At 47.9% G+C, this 26,828-nt stretch overlaps 1 protein-coding gene across 3 annotated transcripts in view; it reads right to left on the minus strand.

Moving 5' to 3' along the window:
* CSMD3 (CUB and Sushi multiple domains 3) overlaps positions 1–26,828 on the minus strand; it is a 922,268-nt gene that overhangs the window by 25,297 nt on the left and 870,143 nt on the right. For all 3 annotated transcript variants that reach the window (XM_054984891.1, XM_054984890.1, XM_054984889.1), the window contains 2 exons: positions 24,885–25,064; positions 22,301–22,366 (listed from right to left, as the gene is read on the minus strand). In XM_054984891.1, coding sequence (XP_054840866.1) covers positions 22,301–22,366; positions 24,885–25,064 — 246 coding nt within the window. The remainder of the gene's footprint in view (positions 1–22,300; positions 22,367–24,884; positions 25,065–26,828) is intronic.

Below are 26,828 nucleotides of genomic sequence, written 5' to 3' on the forward strand. Positions count from 1 at the left end.
ATAACAGAACCATAGCTCGACTACAGATTTAAACAATTTCCAAATCGATTGCAAGCCAAGGTCCTTCAGTCCAAGTGCTAGTATCTCCAACAAATAATTCTAAGTGCTTGCACCACATCTGAAACACCATATTTTCCCCATGGAAACCATGACCATGAAATCAATTTGAAACTGATTAAGTGTTGTGAGGCCCCGCCCCGCTGGGCGCGCCTTCCCCGCGTCCTGCCGTCCCGGGGGTGACCACCAGGGGGAGGTTGAAGGTGCTCCCTCGGCCTCAGACTGGATAGGGGCAGTGGTTCAAGCACCAAGCTCTGCCTCCTATCTGGCGTTCTGGAATATACTCGCTCTCTCTCTGTGTCCAACCTTCCAACTAGCCGTCTCCTCCTCGGCGTCACTGGGAGCTCCCTTCTTATAGTCCCTCCTGGCTCTGCCCCCTGGCTTTCCACCAACCCTCTCCCCTGGCTCATCTGCCCTAGTCGCTAACACCTGGCTGCTCCCGCCTGGTTGGTTCCCCTGCCCTTCCGTCACCCTTCCTCCCCCTGCCCTCTCTCTAGTGCCTGTTTCTTCCCTCCACCACCCTTCACCAATCCCCGGTGCCGCTTCAGACCGGGGAGCCCTCCCAGGAGCCATCCAGCCAACCCAGAGCAGGGATGTCTCGCTGGGCGTCCCTCCTTCCGCCCGCCCCATCCGGGCTTTCCCCCTCCCCGCGCTGGGCCGCGCTCGCCCCGGAGCCGCCTCCCCGGGCGGCTGCGGCGGCGTCGGAGCTACCCTCCTCCGTCCGCCGCTCCCGCTTCTCTGCCGCGCGGCCGTCGTCCCGCCGGGCAGCCAGCCCGGCTCCGGCCACTCCACGGTCGCGAGAGGCGGCCGCGGCCGCAGCCGGCCCCGCCGCGGCAACGGCGGCGCCGGGCTCGACTCTCCCGGCGGCGGCGCCGGCGGCAGACCCGGCGGTTCTCGCAGCGGCGGGCCCCGCTGCCCCGGTGAAGGCCGCGTCGGTGGCGGCAGGCCTCGCGGCTCCCGCGGTGGCGGGGGCGCAAGCGGGAGCGCGGCCGGGAAGCCGAGGGTCGACGTCCCCTCCGAACCCTGCGCCGTGGGCTCCCAGGTAGGTTGGGGGGCTGGGCGGGGCTCGGGTGGCTGGTGGTGGGCTCCCGAGGGGGTGGGGGGTTGGGTCCAGTCCGGGGGGGGAGGGCCCACCCCGGACACACCCCCCCCTGGGGGTCGGGAGCCTCCTGGTCCATGGAATGTTCCGGGATTCGCGACATGTAGTCTGCATTCGCATGGAGCCGTCCCGGACGGTGTCGGAGCTGGAAGCTGAAAGGGAGCAGAGAGAGGTACCACCTGAGAACCCGTGGGTTGTGGTCCTTCATGCGGGCCATCCATAGCAGGGGGGCGTGGTCCGTGACCAGGGTGAAGGGGTTGTTGGCAAGGTAAAACTGAAGTGCCCCCACTGCCCACTTCACCGCCAGGGCCTCTTTCTCTACGGTAGCGTATCTGACCTCTGCCGGTTGCAGCTTCCGGCTGATAAACAACACGGGGTGCTCTTGACCGTCGACTTCCTGGGAGAGGACCGCCCCCAGCCCCACGTCGGAGGCGTCCGTGTGTACGAGGAACGGTTGCTCAAAGTCGGGGTTCCGCAACACGGGGGCCCCTGACAGGGCCCGGCGTAGGGCTTCAAAGGCACGGAGCCGGTCGGGGTCCCAGTGTATGGTAGCCGGTTGGTCCTTACGCAGGCAGTTGGAGAGTGGGCTGGCCTGGCTGGCGAAGTGGGGTATGAATTTACTGTAGTAGCCCACCAGCCCCAAGAAGCGCCGCATCTGCCGCTTGGTTCGAGGACGGGGGCTCTGCTCCAACGTCGTGACTTTGTCGGGTACGGGGCGTAAGACCCCGCGGCCCACCTGGAATCCCAAGTACGTGAGTTCCTGGAACCCGATCCGGCTCTTGCGCGGGTTGACTCGCAAGCCGGCCCCGGCTAGGGCTGCCAGGACCGCACTCAGGTGCTGTAGATGTGACGTCCAGTCCGGGCTAAAGATGATGATGTCATCTATATAGGCTCGGGCGAACCCCTGGCAGTGGGCCAGCACCTGGTCCACGAGGCGTTGAAAGGTGGCGGCGGCCCCATGCAGCCCGAAGGGCATGACTTTGAATTGGAACAGGCCTTGGGGGGTCGCGAAGGCCGTTTTCTCCCGGTCTTCGGGTGCCATGGGTATTTGCCAATACCCCTTCGTGAGGTCCAGGGCTGACAGGTAGCGTGCCGTTCCGAGTTGGTCGATCAGTACGTCAGCCCGGGGCATGGGATAGGCATCGAAGGTGGCGATGGCATTGACCTGCCGGTAGTCCACGCAGAAGCGTACGGAGCCGTCCGGTTTCCCCACTAGCACGATGGGGCTCCGCCACGCACTACGAGAGGGCTCGATGACGTCGAGGCGGAGCATGTCCTCCACTTCCTTGGCCACGACTTCCCACCGTTTTAGAGGGAGTGGCCTCCAGGGGGTCCTTGCCACTTGCCCCGGGGGTGTAGGTATGTGGTGAGACAGCATAGGGGTCCGGCCCGGCCGGCAGGAGAAAAGACCTGGGTTCTGTCGGATCACTGCCCTTGCCTGCGCCCGTTGATCGTCCTGGAGGTCCGTGTCCAGTACGGGCTCCTCTTCGGCGAGTCCGCTCGGGGTCCACGGCAACTCGCCAGCGGGGAGTTCTAGGGGGTCGGGCGACAGGTTGCACTGGTGCGCCTCCGCCTCGTGCCAGGCTTTCAGGTCATTAATGTGCAGTCTCTTCCGGTGTCGGGGGCTCGGCCCGCACTGGACTTCATACGACAGGGGCCCCCGCACTTTGGTGACGGGGTAGGGTCCCCGCCACGGGGCCCCTGGGCCCGGCCCCATGACCCGATGGTAGACCAGGACCTTTGCCCCCACCTGGAATGTCCGAGCTTTGGCTCCCCGGTCGTAGTAGGCCTTCTGGGCCTGCTGGGCTTCCCGTAGATGTTCCCGGGCGGCGGCCCGACAGGTCTCCAGCCGGTCTTGGAGGTCCTGAACATACTCGGGGGCGGGTCGTCCCTCGGGGCCCACTGCTCCCCCACCAGTCCCAGTATCCCACAGGGTCGCCGCCCATACAGGAGCTCGAAGGGGGCATATCCCGTAGAGGCCTGGGGTGTCTCGCGGACCGCGAAGAGTAAGGGGTCTATGTACAAATCCCACTGGCGGGGGCGGTCATGGGCTAACTTGCGGATCATCGCCTTCAGGGTCTGGTTGAACCTCTCCACCAGCCCGTCGGTTTGGGGGTGGTAGACACTGGTGAAGATTTGTCGTACTTGCAGCGTACGGCACAGATGTCTGGTGAGCTGGGCCGTGAAAGGCTTCCCGCAGTCCGACAGCAGCTCCCGGGGCAATCCCACCTGAGCGAAGAATCGCAGCAGCACCCGGGCGACCCCCGGGGCCTTCATGTCGCGCAGGGGAATGGCTTCAGGGTACCGGGTAGCATAGTCCATCAGGACCAGGATGTAACGGGCTCCCCGTGGCGTCCGTGGCAACGGGCCGACGAAGTCCATGGCCACTCTGGAGAAGGGCTCCTCGATGATGGGTAGCGGGGCCAACGGGGCCCGGGCTGGACGGCGGCTGGCTTGCCGCTGGCACAGCGGGCAAGCCTGACAGTAGCGTTTGACCTCCTTGGCTAGCCCCGGCCAGAAGAAGTGGGCTTCAATCCGGGCCGCAGTGCTTCGCGCACCCTGATGGCCGCCCCAGGGGTGGTCGTGGGCGGCCTTGAGGACCTCTGGGCGGTAGGCAGCTGGGACCAACAGCTGGGCCACTTCCCCTGGTCCTCCTTTCACTAGGTGGTACCAGCGCCCTCCTACTTGGATGACCCGCGGTAGCCGTCCTGCTCGGCGGGGATCAAGGACCCGGCCCTCACTTACCGCGGTCATCCGGCGTAGGCTTTCCAGCGAGGGATCCTCGGCCTGGGCGGCGGCGAATCGGGGCTCGGTTCCCCATCCCCGGCGGAGTTGGGCTGGGACATCCCCGATTCCATTCTCCTCTGGGTGTCCCTCGGCGTCGCCTTCGTCGTCCCCGACCATGACCTCCCCAACTTCCTCCCGATCCGGGGGAAGGGCCGTCTTCATGGCGGGGCAGAAGTGGGGGGAATCTCTCCCCAGCAAGACTGGGTAGGGGAGAGCTTGCACCCGGGCCAAGGGCGTCTCGCAGGTCTGGCCCCGGTACGTCACTGGGGCCAAGACGACGGGGCATTCCTCCACATGGTTGTGGACACAGGCGATGACGGCCTGACGGACCACCGGGAGGTCTGCAGGCAGGAGGTGGGAGCGGATCATTGACACGGAGCTCCCGCTGTCGAGGAGTGCCGTCAACTTCCTGCCCATCACCGAGACCAAGACAAGCATAGGGGGAGGCCGGGGGGCCCGGCTCGTTGCGGGCAGGGCCGTGTCCCAGCCCAGGTCGCACTCCATGAGGGGGCATTCTCTTTTCCAGTGCCCCCGTTGCCCGCAGGTGAAGCACAGCCCTTTGTCTCCCGGCTCCCGAGCTGAGCTGCCGGGCTTAGGCATAGCGGGGGTTACGGGCGGCGGGAGAGCTAGTCGGGGCCCGGCCGAGGGTCCTCCGGTTGCTCGATTCAGCTGGGCAGGGGCGGGGTGCCGGGGTCCCGCCCGCGCCCGTCCCCCCTTTTCGCCTGTGCTGCGGCTCCCGTTGCTGCCGGGGCGGGGCTCCGGCTTCCCAGGCTCCCGGGACTCCACGGCCATCACGTTTTCCCACAGCGTGGTGGCTTCTTTCAGGGTGGCGGGCTTATTATAGGCCACCCAGTTTCGAGCCCGTGTCGGAATCACCTGGAGCAGCTGCTCGAGGACCACTTGGTCAGCAATCCTCCGGCCGTCATCCGAGGTGGGCTTCAGCCAGCGGTAGGCGGCATCCTGGAGATTGGCCACCAGGGTGCGGGGCCGGTCAGTCTTCTGGAAGGCGATGGACCGGAACTTCTGCCGGTAAGTCTCCGGGGTGATTTCGTAGCGATCCAATATCGCCTCCTTAAGCCTCGCGTAGTCCGCGCTTTCGGCCTTGGGAAGGGCCTTCAGGGCGGCCTGCGCCTCCCCCGTAAGGTAAGGCCCGATGATGAAGGCCCACTGGGCCGATGCCCACCCTGCCGCCTCGGCGGTACGCTCGAAGGCCTCCAAGAACGCATCCACGTCATCCTCCGGGCCTAGCTTAGCGAGGTGGAACGGCGGCCTGGGGTTGGGCCCGGCGCCTCCGGCGGCCCCGGCCCCGGCGCCGGCCAACGCCTGTTGAAGGTTCTGGATGAGGTTCGCCTGGGCGTCCTGCTGCTGACGCGCGAGAGCGGCTTGCGCATCCAGTTGCTGTTGGGCCACCTCCTTCAATAGTTGCCCCTGGTGCTCGGCCAGCCACTGGCCAAACTGCGTGAGATCCATCGTGGAGCCTGCAGTCTCGGCAGGAGTCTCCACACTCGCCGCTTTCAACACCGCCGGGCGCAGGAGGGGTCGGGGGCTGCTCCAGCCAGCTGGAGTGGGCAGGTGCGGGCGCGGGTGCCTCACGGGGCTGCCAGTGCCTGCATTCTCCACCAGTTTGTGAGGCCCCGCCCCGCCGGCCGCGCCTTCCCCGCGTCCTGCCGTCCCGGGGGTGACCACCAGGGGGAGGTTGAAGGTGCTCCCTCGGCCTCAGACTGGATAGGGGCAGTGGTTCAAGCACCAAGCTCTGCCTCCTATCTGGCGTTCTGGAATATACTCGCTCTCTCTCTGTGTCCAACCTTCCAACTAGCCGTCTCCTCCTCGGCGTCACTGGGAGCTCCCTTCTTATAGTCCCTCCTGGCTCTGCCCCCTGGCTTTCCACCAACCCTCTCCCCTGGCTCATCTGCCCTAGTCGCTAACACCTGGCTGCTCCCGCCTGGTTGGTTCCCCTGCCCTTCCATCACCCTTCCTCCCCCTGCCCTCTCTCTAGTGCCTGTTTCTTCCCTCCACCACCCTTCACCAATCCCCGGTGCCGCTTCAGACCGGGGAGCCCTCCCAGGAGCCATCCAGCCAACCCAGAGCGGGGATGTCTCGCTGGGCGTCCCTCCTTCCGCCCGCCCCATCCGGGCTTTCCCCCTCCCCGCGCTGGGCCGCGCTCGCCCCGGAGCCGCCTCCCCGGGCGGCTGCGGCGGCGTCGGAGCTACCCTCCTCCGTCCGCCGCTCCCGCTTCTCTGCCGCACGGCCGTCGTCCCGCCGGGCAGCCAGCCCGGCTCCGGCCGCTCCGCGGTCACGAGAGGCGGCCGCGGCCGCAGCCGGCCCCGCCGCGGCAACGGCGGCGCCGGGCTCGACTCTCCCGGCGGCGGCAGACCCGGCGGTTCTCGCAGCGGCGGCGGGCCCCGCTGCCCCGGTGAAGGCCGCGTCGGTGGCAGCAGGCCTCGCGGCTCCCGCGGCGGCGGGGGGCAAGCGGGAGCGCGGCCGGGAAGCCGAGGGTCGACGTCCCCTCCGAACCCTGCGCCGTGGGCTCCTAGGTAGGTTGGGGGGCTGGGCAGGGCTCGGGTGGCTGGTGGTGGGCTCCCGAGGGGGTGGGGGGTCGGGTCCAGTCCGGGGGGGGAGGGCCCACCCCGGACAAGTGTTTTGAGTACCAAAACAGAAGAGAACTGAGCATGGAAGCATTTGATCACATGAACATACTGGCCAACTGGAGGGAAAGAAGTACACCCTTTCCATGTCAAAGTTCTCACATGCATCAATGTGGCATCTACTGAACCCTCTGGTGGGATGCATATAAATCATGATGAACAAATAAACATTCTGTTTCTGATAAATCATGTTGATATATGTTCAACTTCACAGAATTATTACAGACAGAATTTTCACAAACTTACTATATATTACAGACTTCCACACTTCACATTGTTTTCTAATCTGAAATATTGTAGCATGCTTCCATATAGATATGACCATAGGTGAGTAAGCCACATTGGCTACTTTGCTGCATCACATACAGCTCTTTTGAGGAAATGTAGTTGCCAGAAGTAAGAGCCCTTTTGAAAGTACTCCATTATCTGGGCTATTCCTGTTTAAACCACATAGTGAAATGGGAAACTATTCCTGATCCTGACTGACTTGTTTTCCAACTACAAAACATTGGGCTTGAGAAAGACATGTTTTTAAAGTATTTATTTACAAAAAAAATGTATGTATGAAGCACAGCAGAGATGTGTGTGTGTGTGTGTGTGTGTGTATGAAGCACAGTGTACCCCCTCTCCTAGACCATTCTTTTTTTGCCATTCACAGTTTATCCTCCCTCAGTTCAAATTGTCACTTCATATACAATGGTATTCCATACCAAGTTGATATTTGTAGCCTTGGCTTTCAACAGAGAATTCACAGTCAAAACATGATGGCTTCTTCATGTTAACTGGGAATGAAAAAAAAAAGATGCAAAATTTCCAATAGATGGCATGTTGGTCCATAGTAGAACAGAAGGATTTGAGTCCAGTGGCACCTTAGAGACCAACAAGATTTGCAGGATATAAACTTCAGATAGAGGGAGGGGTAGAGATTCTTGAGCTTTTACACCTTATTCAGGAGGTGGAGAGGGTGGAGCAAAGAAGGGAGTCAGGATATAAAGGTAGAGCACTGCTTGATTAGAGCAGAAATTAGTGTCCATAGTGAAATAAGAAATTTATGTCTCAGTTCAGTCCCAGGCTGAACTCAAGTTCAGCAATCTTCCATTGCAATCTGCCCTTGAAGCTTCTTTGTTTGAGGACAGCCTCTTCTAGATCAGCAATGGAATGTCTTGGAAGATTAAAATGTTCTCCCATTGGTTTTTGAACATGATTTTTAATGTCAGATTTATGTCTATTTATTCTTCTGCACAAGGACTGATCTGTTTGTCCAATGTAGACAGTGGAAGGGCACTGATGCAAAGGGTACTGCGTTCTTCAAAGGCGAAGACTATCAAACCCAAAGATCAGTCAAAAGTCTCTGTATCCATCCCAGTCAAAAGAAAATAACCTTCTTGTGGCTAAAATAATATGGTAAGTACTTAATATGAGATGAATGTGCTCCACAGTACAGCACCTCTATAACCTACAAGAGCCAGTTTGGTGTAGTGTCTAAGAGTGGCAGGACTCTAATCTGGAGAGCCGGGTCTGATTCTGCACTCTTCCACTTAAAGCCAACTGGGTGACCTTGGGTCAGGCACAGCTCTCTCAGAGCTCTCTCAGTCACACCTACCTCACAGTGTCTGTTGTGGGGAGAGGAAGGGAAAGTGATCATAAGCTGCTATGAGACTCCTTTAGGTAGTGAAGGCCAGAGTATAAAACCAACTCTTCTTCCTCTTCTACAAATAAGTGAGCTTACAGAAACCAAGTATGGGATCCAAGTCTAGGTTTCTATTAAGAAGGCGATGTTATAGTGCTAGTATATGATTTGTTTTCATGATACACTAACATCATAATCCCGAGTCCTGTCTCTGAAGGGTTTAGGATGACAGCAAAGCACTGCACCAGTATGCTTTGAAGAAACATAGGTGTAAATTGGATATAAGGTGCACTGTCAAGCTACACCGAAGTAACTGCAGCACCAGCGCAGAAACTGGAAGCATCAGAGGCTACTCATGGGCGCAGCTAGATTTAAGTTACCATCCTAAGACTCTCCAGCTCCAATCAACCCCTAATACCAGCGTGACCAAAGACCTCTGCATACGACCTCTCTATGCATTGACTGAAAACATAGATATGGAGAGGAGGCTTGAGTGCTGTGGCCCCATTCTGGTGTGATTACGGTCTGTAGGCTTCTGAGCTCAGTGCCTACACACATACACTCCCTCCCCACCATCAGCATTGTTTGGAAAGCATAATCCCAGATCACAGAATCCCTGTTGTAGTTTTCAACACCCGCATAGAACATGGCAGGAAATTGCATCATTGCGATCCGGTTATCTATTTCATTGCATTTCAAAGGTTTAAAGACAATTCTAAATTCAAATACAACCCAATCCAATAAAAGTGTGGTTGAAAGTCAACTCTGCGTTAGACCTGAAGACTATAAATCTGCCAGAATGATTAATCTTTTTTAAAACATATTTTTGCTACAGAACAATAGTTGTTAGGCACAACACAATTACTACCACTTCTATTTCATAATAATAATTTACTAATTGCTATTATTGAATTGAATCAGACTTACATCTAAGAGAGGGTACTTTGGTTTGCAACCTTGGAGAATTTAAGCAGTGTAAAACCTTCAAGATAATTTAGAACTTTTCTAAGCTTCATAATTGTTTAAAGTGTATTGGGGTTTAGCACAAAATCTTTGTTAAATGAAGAAAACGATTCAACAGCTTTTCTTTTTTAGTGCCTCCTAAGCATTTATCACATTTTTAACACTTTCCAAGGAATAAATGAATGTTAATCTTTATAAATTGAGGTGTGGAATGATGAGGTAAGCTCTAATGCAAAGCCAAATCAATGGGGAAAGTTTCAGTGATTTCAATAAGCGCTTGGGTTAGACTCTTAAATCTCAGTTGATGCATACAGTCTCACACTTGGTTCTGAAGATTAAAATCTCAGGATTCTGAAATATTAAAAATGTGAGGACACTTCAATAAATATACTGAGTGAAAAATTTAAACGGCGATTCCGCACAGCAATAATACACATTTTTATGTCCTACTATGATTAAGGCTACTTCACTGTCTATATAGTATGTGCTTACATTTGCTTTGATTTGGGCTTTGATGCCTTTAGTGAAATTCTGTTTCTCTACTCAAGTCTTCTTATTACCTCCTTCTACAATATGCACTTTTAGTAAGTAGCCACAATCCCTCATAAATACATGCTGAGTCAGTAAATGGAAAAAGCAGCCAATACCGTTACAGAAACTTGCTTGAAAGTTCACCAAAAGAAAGGGCAGCGTTTCTTGAGTACAACTTTCATAATGTTGTATTAACACTGCAAACAAAGGTCTATTGGATGTAGCTCCTTATCAAGAGCGGAGAGGAAAGAAATTTGTTAGTATTTGAAAACAACGTTCATCTCATATAGACTGATCAGGGTGGTTAAAGAGGGCAGTTGAACTGTTCAATGTAGTATTTCTATATAGGGCCGTTTCCAGATGGCTTACCTGAAGCCACTCCATGCCGCAATGTTGTGGATCGTGCCGGGGAAAACGCGAAATATCGTGTTTTCCCCTGCACGATCCACAACATTGCGGCATGGAGTGGCTTCAGGTAAGCCATCTGGAAACAGCCTAGGTTTCCTTTTTCTCACATACATGTTTCTCAGGATTTGCTCTTTTATAAAAATTGTTCCTGAAACTCAGATTGGCGAGGATCCTAACCTAAGGTCAAAGGACTTTATTTCCCTGTGGATTCCAGTAGGACACAATCACAATGGTGGTTGAACACCCACATGGGAAGAGACTTTAAAATCTATTGCACCCACCACCCCTCCCCTTCAACCAGCAACTTGCTTTGCAAAGAGGTGAGCCATAGTTGTTTCGAGTCCAGTAAGGACAACAGATAGAGCAGCAGGAACAAAAGAGAGATGAGGAGACACTTTAAAATCACTCCCTGTCTCTCTCTTAAATCGATCCATCGCCACTAACAGATTACGAGCTACTAGTAGCCACAGTTCTTCCATCTGAAGCTATGCTTTTATTGTTTCAGTGTTTTGCAAGCTTGTCTTTGAGATCTTTCTATCAAAAAGCATAGTATAAATATTTTAAAGTTTAAAAAGTAAATAAAAACAGGGACGTTGCAAGGACTTGCAGGGGCATCTCATTTAATGTCCCTTCCACTATTTCCTCTTTCCCTTTCCTGAAAACCTCCATAGCTTCTCCCCTTTTCTTGCTTCCTTTTCTCTTTCCCACCCCATCAGCCAACCTACCCTATCTGCCCCACTGTCTCCAGCTTTCTATCTTTCCCTCTGCCTGGCAGCCTCTACACAGTAAAACTATGGCCTAGTTAGTTACACAGTGGGGAACTTGCAAGGACTTGCAGAGGGCACCTCACTTTCCCGTTTTCCCCTCCCGACACTATTTCCTCTTTCCTTCCTCTTGACAACCCCTATATTCTTACCTTTCCCTGCTGCTTGTTGCCTTCCTATGTTGTTTTTTGTCTATGTGCATTCAGCATCAGCACCAGCTTTTAAGAGGTCATAGGATTGAGAAGGAGAAGATCTGCATTCATGACAAGATCAGCATTCGAGTGCCATTGTTTGTACTTTACAAAATCTAACTCCTAGTTTTTAGAAAACACCACTGGAAAATGCCATTGAAAAACACCCAGATGGCATGATTGGAAGTATTAATTCAGCACTAGTAAACAGCATGACATCTACCTATGTAAGAGATCACATCTGCCTGAGACTCCTGGGTAGAGATGGGCACAATCCGCATTACGATCGAAACCCCCCCACGATAATGGCGATCGCGCAATCATGACCCGGCCGATCGTGATCGTCCACGGCCAACAATCCAGCGATCAGGAGAGGCCTGAATCGTTGCGTTTGGGCTCGGATCGGGGATCCAGACTCTCAGGTGCCAGCAATCTATTCCCCTGGCAACAGAGCCAGGGGAAAGCCTGAGCTCTGTTTGCCCTCCTTCTGTCACCCTGGAAACCCGAATGGAAGCCCAGCTTCCCTTGATCAGCAGGACTTCCTTCCAACCATGGAGCAGCAAAGCAGTCACAACTTGGGAGAAGACACCCAGGGGAGGGAGGGGGAAGGGGGTGTTCTGTAGCCATGGGCACTCCAATCTCATCCCTGCAAACCCTGATAGGCAGCTCTGACAGCCAAACACAGACCTCCTGTGTTGCTGAGGGAGGGTGAACAGAGCCCCAACATGGGCTGCTGGAAGCCCCCCTGAAACAGCTGTTTGGATTGTGGCTCATCGCTGCCTCCCCGTGCCCGCCAGGTCCGGCAGCCGCCGCCACCACCCACCTTCCCACATAGCTGGGAATAGCAGCACGGCCCACTTTGGCCTCCACGATCCACGGCTTAGGAACGGGAGATGATCGGTGTGGATCGTTAATTCGAGATCGTCGCCGGCGCCAATCCACGATCAGATGGATCGTTAATTTTTTTGGGATTGTGCCCATCTCTACTCCTGGGTATGTGATTTATCTTATGTACACATACACTGAAATAATTCTAGCAAGTGATTTAATTTTTAATGTACCCATAAATCAACTAAAATTATTGCAAGAAACAATTTATGGAATGGAAATTTTGGGGTTTTAAAATTTTAATTTGTGAACCTTTCACCCTGAGTGAAATGACCGGTCAAACAATCATTTATAGGACCATTTGTCAAGAACCTAGTCTATTAGTCCGTTTCTTGGTTTTTCAAATCTTCAGTTCAAGTTTTGGGACCTGGTTAGGCCCATCTCTGGAAGATTACATTTACAATGATTTTGCAGTTCCCAAAGAGATAAGAGATAAAATGCAACTGAGGCAAATAGGTGCAGATGAGATCATGGGATTAGAGAGCTTCAAGGCCAAAGACCAAAGACCAGAAGAGAGTTTTGCAGCTCTGAGTTGGGAAATTCCTGGAGATTTGGGGGGTAGAGCCTAGATAATGTGAGGTGTGGGACAGGGAGAGGCCTCAGCAGGGTATAATGCCATAGAGTCCAACCTCCAAAGCAGTCATTTTCTCCAGAGGAACTGATCTCCGGTGTCTGGAGATCAGCTGAAATTCCAGGAAATCTCCAGCCACCACCTGGAGGCTGGTAACATTACATTAGCACAAGCAACCCTGGGTGACGTTAAGTTGCTCTGATTGTGAATACGCTTCAGCTGTAGAGGAACTTGGTCCCTTGTCTCAGTAACACCCATTGACTGATTAAACAGGATCAGGCCATGCTGTAGGCAGCCTGGCATAAAGCAAGGTCTTCATTTTAGTCTATGCTGTTTTTTGCTGCTGGTGGTATACTTGCCGCTTACACACCATTCTGCGCATTTGACTTGACTACCAAGTTAGGTGTCAGTCCAGGACTCTTGTCTCTGGACTTCAGACGTTGGAGTTCTACTTGGACTTTTATGCTTCTAGCCTGAAAACATAACATCTGTGTCAGGGAACCAAAGCCTGTACTGTATTTCAGAGTAGTTATTTTCTTTCTCATCTTGCACAGTTTTTATCTGTGTCATCCTTTGCACACTTCTTAATAAACATTATTAATCATACTTCTGTGATGTTATTTGGGTTCGGGGGACCAGAACTTAAACCCAGAACTTTGGCCTATTTGGCTGCAGCTACCAAGTAATTGTCAAAATCAACCTGCAGGTGTTCTACTTTGCAAGGCTGACTTGATTAACATCCAGTAGGGCTGGAGACTTTGTTCCTCAGGCTCTACGCTGAAGGTTAGTTTAGAGGAACTGGTGGTGGCTCCTATTAGCCTGGGAAGTCAGGATTTGCCCCCAGGAGTGAGTTTTGTTCTTGCTCCCTAATCCAGCCTTCTTGTGTATATAATGGGCTGAGACAACATTTATAGGCATTGTTATTACCTCAAGTTGTAACTTTGGAACCTTAGTTTTATACTGCACTCCTAAACATTATTAATACCGAATGACAACCAACAAGCTCACTGGGATTTGTTATAAGGATGCTGTAGTTGGCATTGTGGGCTGGAATAACTAAATATTGCATATCACCTCTGGACATTTAAATAGCCCTAACTTAATGGCCTTAACTCAGAATTTAGAGGCCATTTGCCTATGAATTTATTAAGTACTTTGAACAGCATGCATATGGTTTGTTTTCATTGGTACTGCTCAGCTTCAAGCCAAAGGGCAATGCAACTTATGACAGTAGGATTCAATTCGGCCATTATAGTGAATGATTCCATACAAACACAGCAATCAGTTACCCCCTTCTAAACCCATTGAGTTCAATGGGCTTAGAAGGGTATAATTTTTTGGATTGCCCTGCAAACCAACCATCAAGTCATGCTGATGGATCAGAGATAATCTTAGATTCAGTTTGGTCCAATGAGGTGGACAGAATGGAATAGGCAGGAAAAGCTCCAGGAGAATGAAAGTCTTGCAAGCTGAACAATTAGCATGAAGCAATACAATCTATGCAGAGTTACACATGTCTAAGCAGGGGTCATTTCATAGAAAAAGAGCGGCAGGAACTCATTAGCATAACTCATTAGCACAACTCATTAGCATATGCCACACCCTTCGACATCACTGGAAGTGTTTCATTAGCATAACTGATTTGCATAAGCCACACCCCTGACATCCCCTATCCTGGCTGTTTTGGACCCAATCCTGGCCATTCAGGACCGAAATTGGGCAGAAAATGGCAAAAAGGGGCTGAAAATGGCTGAAAAGGGGCCCAAAATGGTCAGAATTGGGCCGCTGCTGAGTGGGAGAGTGATCCACCACCCATCAGAGGCTCGAACCAGGCTGTTTTGGGACAAATCCTGGCTGTTTTAGGCCTGATCCTAGACATTTTGGGCCAAATCCAAGCCGAATGGGCCCAAAACGGCCAAAAATCAGGTGGGCGGGGCTACCTGACATGTTACCTCTTTGGAGAACTACCGGAACTGCATTCCTGCACGTTCCCCCTCAAAATGAGCCCTGTGTCTAAGCCCACTGAAATTAATGAGCTTAACCGTGACTAAGTTTGCATAAGATTGCATCTCTCCTTGATGATATCGCCAAATTACTGTTGCTGACTCTCGGTTCTCCAGCTGAGACTCCTTATTTAAATACTAAGATTTAAAGTTTACTTTGGCATCTGTGTATCATAAAATTCTGGCATGCGAGCAAGTCAAATTAATATGGCTTCATCCATCTGTATGAAGTTTCCATTTTCTTTTCTCAAGCCCATGGAGAAATTGCCCACTCACCACTAATTCCTGATCTTAATAGCAGCAGAAAGTATGACATAGAAAGAACTATCATAATAATGCAGCTGTTCCTGTAAGCCATTATTTCTTCTTCCTGAATTTATAACTGTGAGCATTGATGGATCTATTTTCTAAAGCATTCCTTATTTCTTATCTAAGCAAATTAAAGTGGGCGAGCGGAGTGGGGTGAGGACTGACTTTGCTTGTGCGCTGCAATATGAACAGAGAGCCAGAAAACTAGGACAATACTTTTTGCATCTGGCAGACTACTTGTTAATTTTCTTTTTATAGGCCTCGTTGTCACATGAATACAATATATGCTGTCCTTCCTCTTAATTCCATTTTTTTGTGTATCCCCAGTTCTCCACATTCATGCTTCATTCACCATATGAACTTTTACTAACCAAAATATGGGTAAGACTCCTGGCTCACCTACATGTTAACTTTTCTCTGGGGCTGTGCACGGATTGGTTGGAGAGACATGTCTGGAGGTCCATGCTTCCTAGTCTTACATGGACCCTTGTGGCATGCAGGGAATGGGAGTTTGGTTAAAGTGTTAGATTAGGATCTGGGAGACTCATGTGAGAATCTCTGCTCTGCCGTGGAAGCTTGCTGGTGACCTTGGGCCAGTCATACACTCTCAGCCCGACACACCTCACAGGGTTGAGGATCAAATGGAGGACAGCAGAATCATAAGCTGCTTTAGGTCTCCATTGGTCAGAAAGGTGGGGTTTAAATAAAGTAAATAAACAGAAGTTTCTTTGTCTTCACCTGAAATGGCTCTTGGGAGCTATTTGCCCTATTGGAGGGTTCCACGTGTACTGATGGTGTACATGTTACGTTCCCCAAAAAAGCATTTCCTCAGTAATGTTTTGAGTTAGGACACCAAGACAGTGGGGGAAGGTCTAAGCACCCTTTCCCCATTGTCCCAAAGCAAACTGGACTCATGTTCACCCCAGAAATGCAAAACTCCAGGACACATCTCTCGACTCAACCTGTGGACATTACATTGGAAAATGTAACATGTAATTGGGCCCTAAGCACAACAACATTAGTAAAGAAAAGGGGAGAAAGCTGTACTGAACTCTCATTAACGCTCAGCCATCCTATGTGTGTTTTTGTCTTCCTTTCTTCCTTTATTGCTATATTTAGTGTTCAAATGTTTTGCAGTAACCATACTCGGATGAAAAATGATAGCTAAATGACAGGTTATTGCATTATACTTTATATGTACATAATTCATCATGCTGAATAGTAGTGACACTGCCAACTGCATACTCAGCTGCATAATTAAATGCAAAGCGACTTGTCAGTAATGTAAAAAGAAGGAGAACAATCCAATCAATGTTCAACACTGCTAGACCTCAGTGATTTTAAAGAGTGAGATATGCATATGCTTATGGGACTTTAAAGTTGCTTAACTTTGGATAGATCATGTACAAACATGAAGGCTCTAGAACAGAGGCAATGTGGATGCCCTGGTGGCAGTAAAAAAAGAAAACTAGGAGACAGACCCCTTCTGGGCCTTAGTATTATCAACTGTACTGTAAACTTAAGCTTGTACAGCAAAGGTTGAAGCTAGATATAGGACAGCAGATCTAGTTGGACTTGGCTCCAAAGACTTTCTTTCCATCTGGCTGTCAGCATAACTCCTGGTCCATACTCTACTATGCTTCTTTCTTCTAAAACAAGGGTACTCTTTAAGCCCACTCCTGATTAGAGATGGACATGAACAGCAATACGAACCAAAAAAAAAGCCACGAACAGCCTAATCTGCTGTTCGCGAACAAGCCTCATTCTAAATGAACAGGTGGTCGTTGTAAGTTTCGTTCGTTGCTGTTCCTCAAGCTAGACTGTCTGGCACCTGCAATCAATTTCCTTGGCAATTTAGGCGGGGATTGTCTGAACTCTGTCTGAACTCCTGCTGTTGCCCTGGAAACCCCAATCTAAGCCCAATCTAGCTTGATAGGCAGGTCTTCCTTTCTAGTGTGGCGCTCCAACTTTGTTACAAGGCAGCAAAGAGCAGGGGGGAGGGGGGCTCCCAGCTCTGGCTTAGTTTGCAGGCAGTGAAGAGGGAGAGACAGTTGCTGTTGGCATTTTGAAAGAGTGCATTGGAGCTTGAATTTTCTTTGTGCGTGGCGGGATAGGGATCTACCCCTTCAGGTTCCAGGGCTGCTGCCAGGCTCTGGGCCAAGCTATTATTTATTACTGGTACCTTTCCTGCTGCCTGCTCAGGTAAGGTTTCTGGGAGTGGTGCATTAGGGATCTACCCCTTCAAGTTCCAGGGCTGCTGCCAGGCTCTGGGGCCAAGCTATTATTTATTATTGGTACCTTACCTGGTTCCTGCTCAGGTCAGGTTTCTGGGAGTGGTGCAGTAGAGATCTTGACCAAACTTGGATGATGGCTGGAGGAGAGCCTGCTGGCCCCCACGAACATCCAACCACAAACATGTTCGTGAACAGGCCATGCTCGTAAGTGTTCGTGAGTTCCTGTTCATGGATGGCAACGAACAATGAACATCATGTGTTGTCGAAGGCTTTCACGGCCGGAGAACGATGGTTGTTGTGGGTTTTCCGGGCTGTATTGCCGTGGTCTTGGCAGTGTAGTTCCTGACGTTTCGCCAGCAGCTGTGGCTGGCATCTTCAGAGGTGTAGCACCAAAAGACAGAGATCTCTCAGTGTCACAGTCAACACAGTGTCACAGTCAACACAGTCAACGTTTCGCCAGCAGCTGTGGCTGGCATCTTCAGAGGTGTAGCACCAAAAGACAAGAGATCTCTCAGTGTCACAGTCAACACTGAGAGATCTCTGTCTTTTGGTGCTACACCTCTGAAGATGCCAGCCACAGCTGCTGGCGAAACGTCAGGAACTACAATGCCAAGACCACGGCAATACAGCCCGGAAAACCCACAACAACCAATGAACATCATGTTCATTTTTTTTTCTGTTCATGCCCATCTCTTGATTAGCAAAGGAAATTTTTATGCTATGACTCAGCAGTTCACTAGAAAGGAGGGGTGTGTGTGTTTCCATGTTGTGTTTCTGCAGGAACACTACAGCTTGTGAATGAGCTAGTGTTTGATTTCACAAACTCTAAGGACTTACAGAAATAAAAATCTTTAAATGTTCTGTAAGTTTGTATATTTGATGGCTTGAAAAAGGGTGTTTCTTGAACTCTGGAAGATTTCAGTTTAATTTGATGATATTCTTTTGACCAAATCATACAATTTATCCTGATTTGAGATTTAACTAATGTGGAACATTATGGGATTCCTGAACATGTATTTCAGCACTCTTAGAATCACTGTGAAGTGGAGACCAGATGATCTGGAGATGTGACCAAGACTTAAGACTAGTGCTTTTCCAAATGGTTGTCTATTTCTAAGTGGAAGCAGTGATTTTGAGGGGTCTAAAATATTCCTCTAGGCTCCTTGAGAATGTTTGCTCTTTTCACACCAGTTTGCATCCATCATTCCTCCAAATTTACTTTCACACAGTGTTTCCTTGACTGGTTGCAAGGGATCATTATTGACCTCATTCAGAATTAGTGAACATTTTTTGATTGCTGTTCCCCAGAATGGCTGAAAAGAGGATTTTTTGACGATGGCTGCAAATATTCTCAAAAAGTGATTACCTCTCCTTTCAACATAGACCAACTTATGTCAGACATAGAAAGAGTGAAGGATTTTGGTATCATTAGCCAAGAGGGAAAAAAAGAAAATTGTTGACAATTTTGGTTTACTTGAAAGAATGTCAAAAAGAATCTGAACAACTATTTACAAAAGTGCCTAAAGGTATTAGACAAAGCCAATTGGTTTCTCAACATGTGTACTCAAACAAAATAAAAACACAGCATTTCACAAATATTGTCCCGATATTTTACCTCCCTAGAGGTTAACTCTGCAGAGGAAAAACATAACAATACCAGTTTAGCACTCCTCAAACTCCACTAACCATTTGTGTCAATATTTATTCAGAATATTTTATCCAACTTTTATCTCACAGTGGGGACTCAAAGCAGCTTACAAAATGAAATAAACACAAACAATGTGATTTACAAAAATATATACACTCCAAGAAACTACCAATAAAAACTTCAAGCTGGTTATGAATAGCAAGGATGTCCTAAGCAGATGGTCATTCCACCACCATGGTGCATAAAGAGACTCAGGCTAAGAGCCAAGAGCTCTTTGGCTGTTGCCCTTTAGCTTGAGTCAAAGGCTCACATCTCTATGCAGGCCCAGGCTTCACATTATCTACAGGATGGAAGGGAAGAACAAATGCCCAGGTCATGTCTTATTCAGCTGTCCGAGATATTCCCAATTTCTTCCCCTTCTCATTCACATCAGCCTGGAATCTAGATGAACATTATTATCTACAAGCACGGCAATGCTTACACACATGGATCACCATTGTTGTAACATGTGAATGTGTGAAGCGGCCCTAAATTCTATAAATGTCCTTAAAAACAGATGAGTTCTTCAATCAACATTCTGCTGCTACTCTAGAAACTACAGAGAGAAAGGAGTTTTGCTACACTTTAAGAATGTCTTCATAATCCATATGCTGTCTACATCCCCCTTATGTTTTATTATATCATAAAGCCATACATATACTTCATAAATGTGTAAAAATGTACATATGGATGGGACTTGCAACGAATGAATACATGTCATCTTATTTTAATTACTTTCATTGTTGTTTAAGCTTGCAAATTTTTAACAGGGGCCACATTTGACAACATTTGATGAAAGGAAAGAACAAGCATGAACTGTATACAGTTTCCCAGAAAAAGTGCTATAAAGTAACAGGCAGACAGGGTATTTATTTTTTTTTTAAAAAATCTTGCCTAGTTATATAAGGCTATGGACTAACAGAAAGCATGCTGGATGTCTGTTCCCCATATAAGTTTGTGCCTGGTCCTTGACTAGAATTTGTGTCTTCTTCCCAGTTTTTATTCAGTAGTGTTTCCAAGTTGGTCTGATACTGTGTGTGTAACAGAACCTTTTGACTTCCTAGCTTTTCAGGGCAAAACTATATGTTGAGTGATTCCGCACACGTTGGATAATGCATTTCCAATCCTCTTTATAGATCATTTGGAATGGATTTCTTTGTGCGCGGAACAAAAAATCCACCTCAAACGATTGATAAAGTGCATTGAAAGTGCATTATCCAATGTGTGCGGAATCAGCCGTTATTTCAGCAAATGTGCAAAAGGACGGAAGGAGTATTGACATCTAAAGACGACGACAGATGTGCAGAAAGGATCTATTATTCCTTTCCACACCCACTGTATTGTGCAAATGCTCCCCCAAGATAACACATTTAAAAATACATTTAAACTGCCCTCTGACATCTCTAAAGGGTACAAAAGAGAAGATGGACTGACCCTCCTTTTGCACAGGGCTTTCTCCCTCTTGCTATTTGCTTGGACAAACCCAGAACTTTATAAACTTGTTGCATTATATCCTATAATTTTCCAATTAAGTAAGAACTGAGGCTTTTCAAAACTGATGCTTAAATTTCTTTGCAACTTAAACAAGTGACAACACACATGTAAATATCATAACAACCGTATGTGACAACCACAAGTGAGACAGAAACATGTTTTTCAATAATCATTCCAGAGTTAAATATTCCTCTATTCCCCTGTAATAAATTACAAGCGTTCACCATCTGACATCTATAATTTGTCTAATTTCTTTTAATTTTAAATGTTTCTCTTATTCAGACAGCTATTTTCCTCATCATTCCTAGCCATGGGGCGCTAAGGATGTATTTAAATTGATTTTCACATTCTAAGCAGTAATTTAGCTGTAGCAACCATCCTATTCTTTAAATGGCTAATTTTTACTTGGCAATTGAACGAGCTCATTTCCAACAGAACTCCATGAGTCCTTCTTCCTGGTTGTGTCAGAGGGAGGGGGTGAAGCAGTGAGAGTCCCTCCACTGACCAAATTGGAACCCACTTGACTCCTGCCCTTCAAGAACTTTCTCCTGCTGCGGCCACGTTACCCAGTCATTATGCAATACATTATCTAAGAATTGGTACTTCACTGTGATTGTCTTCCTATTTCCTCTCCATTCCTGTTCTACTTGTGTTAATGTGTTATATTTTAGGCACTGTTTTGAAATATGAACAGCCTTGAGTGCAAAGACAGAAAGAACAGAAATGCAACTATGCTTGCTCTTCATAACATGCTTACTTACAACTCAGTATTAACTCTTATACATTGCATATATGTATTTATGTTGCTGCTTAAAATTAAAAATCCACAAACCAAAGCTGTCCACATGTTGTTCTTGGAGGCAGCACAGGCAATATCCCTATTCCCCAGTATGAAAACCCAAGAATCATTCAAATCAAAACTCAGAAGGGTGGCTCTTGGCTTCCTCTATATTATTCCTATGTCACTTCTCATTCATTTGAATGAACCTGGGCAGGAGAACATGCTACTTGACTGTCCTCTGATATCCAGAACACTATCATGTTATATTAGCCAGATCATTATGTACTGCTGATCCAGTTGATTGATTTTCTTTCAGATGGCATCAAAGTATGTTGCTAATGAAACAACTTGATTTAGCCTGTCATCTCTTTCAACTGAAATATATGGCCGTTTCCACATGTTGTTAAAGCAACGGGCTACTCACTCAGTGTTGGCGGGTTTTTTTTACAGATTCCAGATGCCTCCGATTTCAAAGCGGAAGCAGGCAGTTTGTCTTTCGTCTGATCAGCGTCTTTTCTGAGACTGGGATTTCCCAGTCTTTCCTATGCTGGGTCAAGGACGCTGATCAGACAAAAGACAAACTGCTTGCTTCCGCTTTGAAATTGGAAGCATCTGGAATCTGTAAAAAAAACCCGCCAACATTGAGTAAGTAGCCTGTTGCTTTAACAACATGTGGAAACGGCCTATAATTTTGACTAATTTAGATTTTCTGCCATAATATTTCAATATTTCTTCTAGGCTATTGTGTTTCCCCAGTTTTTGGCTAATAATACTCTGGACATTGATTAGTGATTCTAAGTCAATGTTTGCTGTTAGGTCCTTACGGTAACCCTGCTGGATTTATCAAGAAGAGTTAACAGGATGTATGAGATATATATATTACAGTTTCAAAATGCTTATATATTTCCATTAAATGCTCAAAGATATACGGCTGGGCACGTCCTTGTCAGCAGCAACAGGTTACTTCCTCTTATATGTATTCTATAAATATGAAGTGGTTTAAGATACCGATGGCACATAACTTTGAGGGGAAAAAGTGTTCCTTTAAAAATAATACCTGGGATGATGTTGCCCTCCATTCTTCTACATCTCCTCTCGGATGATCACATATCTCAAGTTAATGTCATGTTAAGAATTCCATAACACTGAACTGTTGGAGAGTTCTGAGATGTGTGCACTATATTTTTTACTAAGAAGTTATTTGGATCTTAGCATTTTTGTTTCTTTACTCATAAGTTTCTGAAATCAAAGTACTCACCATTTAATTTGGGACTTGGTGTCCCCAAAGCTGGCCTAGGGTCTTTCACCAATATTTTGGAACCAGCTGTTGATATAAGTAATACCAAACAATGAGCAGCAGTACATTAAGAAAACCATTTTGATTTTCTCTATAACATACAAACTCACATATTACATGCAATTGCAACACATATACTTGATGCTGTTAATAAAGATAAAATTATTTTTAATTATGTCAACAGTATAATCCTACGTAAAATTACTCCAGTGTAAACCCATTGAAATTAATGGGTTTACACTAGGATTGTACCGTAAGAATTAGAGATAACCCCCTCCCCCAATCTTTATTGAGAATAGTCTTGTTCTTTCTGGGCTTTTTCAGATAATTTACAGAAAAAAAGATTGAATTGAGGGTTTTTTCCCCTGAGCTTTCTGAAACCTCAAATAGAAGTTACCTGTTGCCCATCAGCACACCCTGTCCCCAGCTTTCTCTACAGCCAGTTTCCTTCCTCACCAGATGGTTTAAAAGGCTAAATTGATATCTAAAGGCCTGTTTCATATCTCTTTAGCATAACATCTTTAAGTTTAAGCTTAAGCTGCAGATATGGTCTTCCTTGAGCAATACTCCCATGGATACATGGATCCGCTAGCAAGCTGGTAATTCAGTGGGGCTTGTAGGGAGGAACTAATTATATTAATTGGCCACTTCACATGACAATCACATATTCTACGGTTTCTAGGATCCCTTACCATCCTGGTGATGGGGGGGGGGGGCTGCCACTCACCTTTTTTATGTCTTCTCACATGCACAAAGTGCACATATGCTCCTGGTGCCCCTGATGACATCACTTCCCAGCAAGGGCTGGGAGTGTTCCTATGCTTCACAGCACTTCACAGCAGGCTGATTTTGGCCCCAAACAGGCCTGATTCAGGAGGGAGCACTCCTAGCCCCTGCACTCCCTGGTGTGGTGTTGTTGTGCCACCCCAGGAGCAGGCCTTGGAGGCCTATTCCTCCACCTTTTCCCTCCGCCAGCGAGTGGTGACAGGGGGCTGAGGGTGGAGCAGGGGATCCCCCACCTCCACTGAGGGACCTGGGATTCCTAATGTATCCTGCTTCAGCAAGTCCTAGTTTTGGTGATTTGAAAAACGTGTTTGTTGCTGCATGTATAACGTATGTATGGGAACAGCAGTTCATACAACTAGTATACCCATGCAAGTCCTGCTGTGGTACATGCCAGTGGACAGACAGGTAAGTGACTGTGTACGGTCTATCAAGCATTTAAAATGGGTCTTCAAGTTTAAGGAATGCAGATTTAGAGGCTTCCAAAAATGTCACCAGCCCCATTCCTCTTCAAGCCTAAGTCATGCTTATTTCTTACGTGCCAGGCCTGTCAAAAGTCGCACACTTCAAGAATGAAATGAATCTACAAAATGGAAAAGAAGTGCATGTCTCATTGGCTGACTAACTTTACAGTTGCTGCATGGATCCTTATTACTGATACATCTTTGTAACTTGAATCACTATGAGGCAGATGAAAGCCATACAATTTTTCTAGTTCAGTCACTTTTCTGTGAAAACTATTTTCAACTACAACAAGAGAGGACATGGGAACATGCTGCTTTTTCTCTTAACAACATTTTCTTCTGAAAGCTTTTACAGGTTTTCTGTATGTATCAGTAAGATCAAAAAGGCTCTGCTAGAGAGCACTTTTTGAAAACTGGTCTTGGGCAATGGAGTAAAAGCGTACGAGGGCCTTCTCTCTTTCTACCTGCTTGCCAGTTAATTTACTTTGTAGATGCCAAAGTTTACAAAACAAAAATCAGTCAAATGTCTGGGTAGGAGGGTGTGTAGAGGAGCAGGCAAAAGAGAGGGAAGAAGAAAACCAAGAGGTTTCTGTTAATTCTTTATGTCCTGATATTTCAAAGAATGTAGCACTATGCATTCATTTTCTCGCATCTAGTAAATGATTCTAAGCATTAAATTCCCTGTGAGACCTTTTCCTAGGAGTTTGTGTGGTATACTAGAGAGAATGCCAGACTGGGTGGGGCTGTGGCTCAGTGGCAGGGTTTCTGCTTTGCATGCAGAAGGTACAGAGTTCAATCTGCAGCATCCCCAGTTTAAAGGGATCTGGTAAGAGGTGACATGAAAGACCTCCACTCACAACTCTGGACAGCCACTGCCAGTCAAAGTTGACAATTCAGTAGAAGGCAGCTTCATGTGTTCCCAAAGAGACTTCTAATATCATACAGCCTCCAATATAGAACATGGGAGTTCAGGTTATCCCATTTAAGCCACGATGCTCAAAGAGACTGTGGCCTATCTCTGTAATTCGGCCCACCTACCTTACAGATTCATTTAAAACATCAAAGCATCTGGAGGGTTGGGCAGAAAAGAATGGCAGCAAACAAGGTGACTCTTGCCTCTGGTACAGCTGGGACAGGGAGATGCAAAGTGTGAGGGTATCACATCATGCATTGTGTTGTAATAGATATTACTGGTGGTGTGTGATAAAGAGAGAGCAGAAATTGACACGGAACAGCTTCAACTCCACATCTCTTCTAACAGAAATTCTGCCCTAAGTAGGGAAAGGCAAGAGGTATACCTTCACAAACAGGAACCTTCCCTGTCCAAGTGCCATCAGATCTGCAGACTCTGTGTTCTGATCCTCCTGCTAAGAAAAACCCTGGCTGGCAGGTATATATCAGGGTATAGCCAAGAGAGGGAAGATCCATTCCTTCAACATTAGTATGAGCTGGAGATTCTGGCTGTTTACAGCTGTGAGCTAAAAAGAAAGCCATAATTATATTTTAGGTCTCAAAAAGCAAGCAAGTAGAAGAAAAGCAATAATGAAAACACATGTTGCAATGCTAATTGCACGGCAAGACAAGTTGTCCTTGCATCCAGTTCTCTCTTGCTGTTCAAGAGACTTTTGAATTATAGCACTGCTGTGAAATACAGGCCTTGTCCAGTGACCATGACTGCCCAGGCAAACATCTGATGCTATACACATCTTCAAACAGAGAGAGTGTGCATCTATACAAATGTGTTAATGAGATCGGTGGGGATCATTACAGGTACCACCAAAATGATTTAGGATGATTACTGAATAGTGTGCAGTATTATTGCAGCAGAAAATAAAAATTCATCTCTCACCACTATACTGGAAGAGAGATTTTGGGATCATTGCTTTTAAGAAATTTATAATGTATCTAACTCCATGGGAAGGAACACTCTGGATCTTTATTACAACAGAATACATATTTTTTTCACACTATACACAGAAAGCCATGCATATAAAGTTATTATAGGTTATACTGGCCAAACAGGAAACCTGTCTCCTTACTACACCAGATCCCAGATGATTTGGATAGATGATACAAGGAACTAAATCTTGCAAAGAGATCACATTGGCCCATCTATCAATCTTCTCTGCCACTGTGCTGGAAGTCTCAGATTAGACTGCTTTGCATGATCCAACCGAAAAAGCACCTGGCAGCTGTTAAGCAGCCACCAGCTGTCTCTTTCCTTGGATCACTGGAACTGGCCAGGCTTGGGGTTGCAGGCAAATGGCTAGGGACTATGAATAAAAATATGTATTCAACCAATCTACAGTACAAGAACAAAGTACAGACAGTACTTGGTGGCTCTCACCAAGTAGTAAACTTGCTCCCAGTCTGCTGCTCTAGGCAATGACTGCAAAGGCAATGGGATGATTGACAAACACTGGGCACTTGACAATTGCTTTATTAAAATGTATGTTTTAAATTTACATTTTAAATAAATGGAGTGCAATCTTAAAACTGTCCTGACCTGGATAGCCTAGGTGAGCCTTATCTTGTCAGATCTCAGAAGCTAAGCAGGGTCGGCCTTGGTTAGTAACTTGATGGGAGACCTCAAATGAAGACCAGGGTTGCAGAGGCAGGCAATGGCAAACAGCCTCTATTAGTCTCTTGTTATTAAAGCCCCACTAGGGGTTGCCATAAGTCAGCTATGACTTGAGGGCACTCTCCACCACCAGTCCTAAAATCATTCTGGAAATTGCCTAAAACAGCAGTTGAGCCCTACAACAGTACAACCCTATGATGCTGCTATGCCAGTGTAAAACCAGCACTCAGGCAAATGGTAACTCCTACATGGCCACCATTGTGCTGCCTGTTTCCCTCATTTGCATGTAGGATTACAGCAGCATGACATCACAAGGACATTCACAGTGATGTTGTGCTCTGTGTACACTCCTCCAAGGAGATCAGAGCAGTAAACATACTTGCCTCACCAATGTTGTCCTCACAATAATCTTGTGAGGCCAGGAGAGAGTGACTAAAAACATGCTGGGCTTGAACCATACGTCAGGGTGGTATGGTTGGAGTGGCCATGCTTCCTTCCCTGTGAGTCTTCTGGTCAAAAGAGCATGTGTTTGCAGGAGGTAATTTAAACTAGTGTTGTTAAGAGAAACTCTCTTCATTCCTCTTTACCAAAGTTCATACTGAAATCCAATCATCTGTTTCATTTACTTACTTACTTACTTACTTACTTACTTACTTACTTA

This window comes from Eublepharis macularius, chromosome 7, assembly GCF_028583425.1.
Source record: "Eublepharis macularius isolate TG4126 chromosome 7, MPM_Emac_v1.0, whole genome shotgun sequence".
Taxonomy (NCBI): Eukaryota; Metazoa; Chordata; class Lepidosauria; order Squamata; family Eublepharidae; genus Eublepharis; species Eublepharis macularius.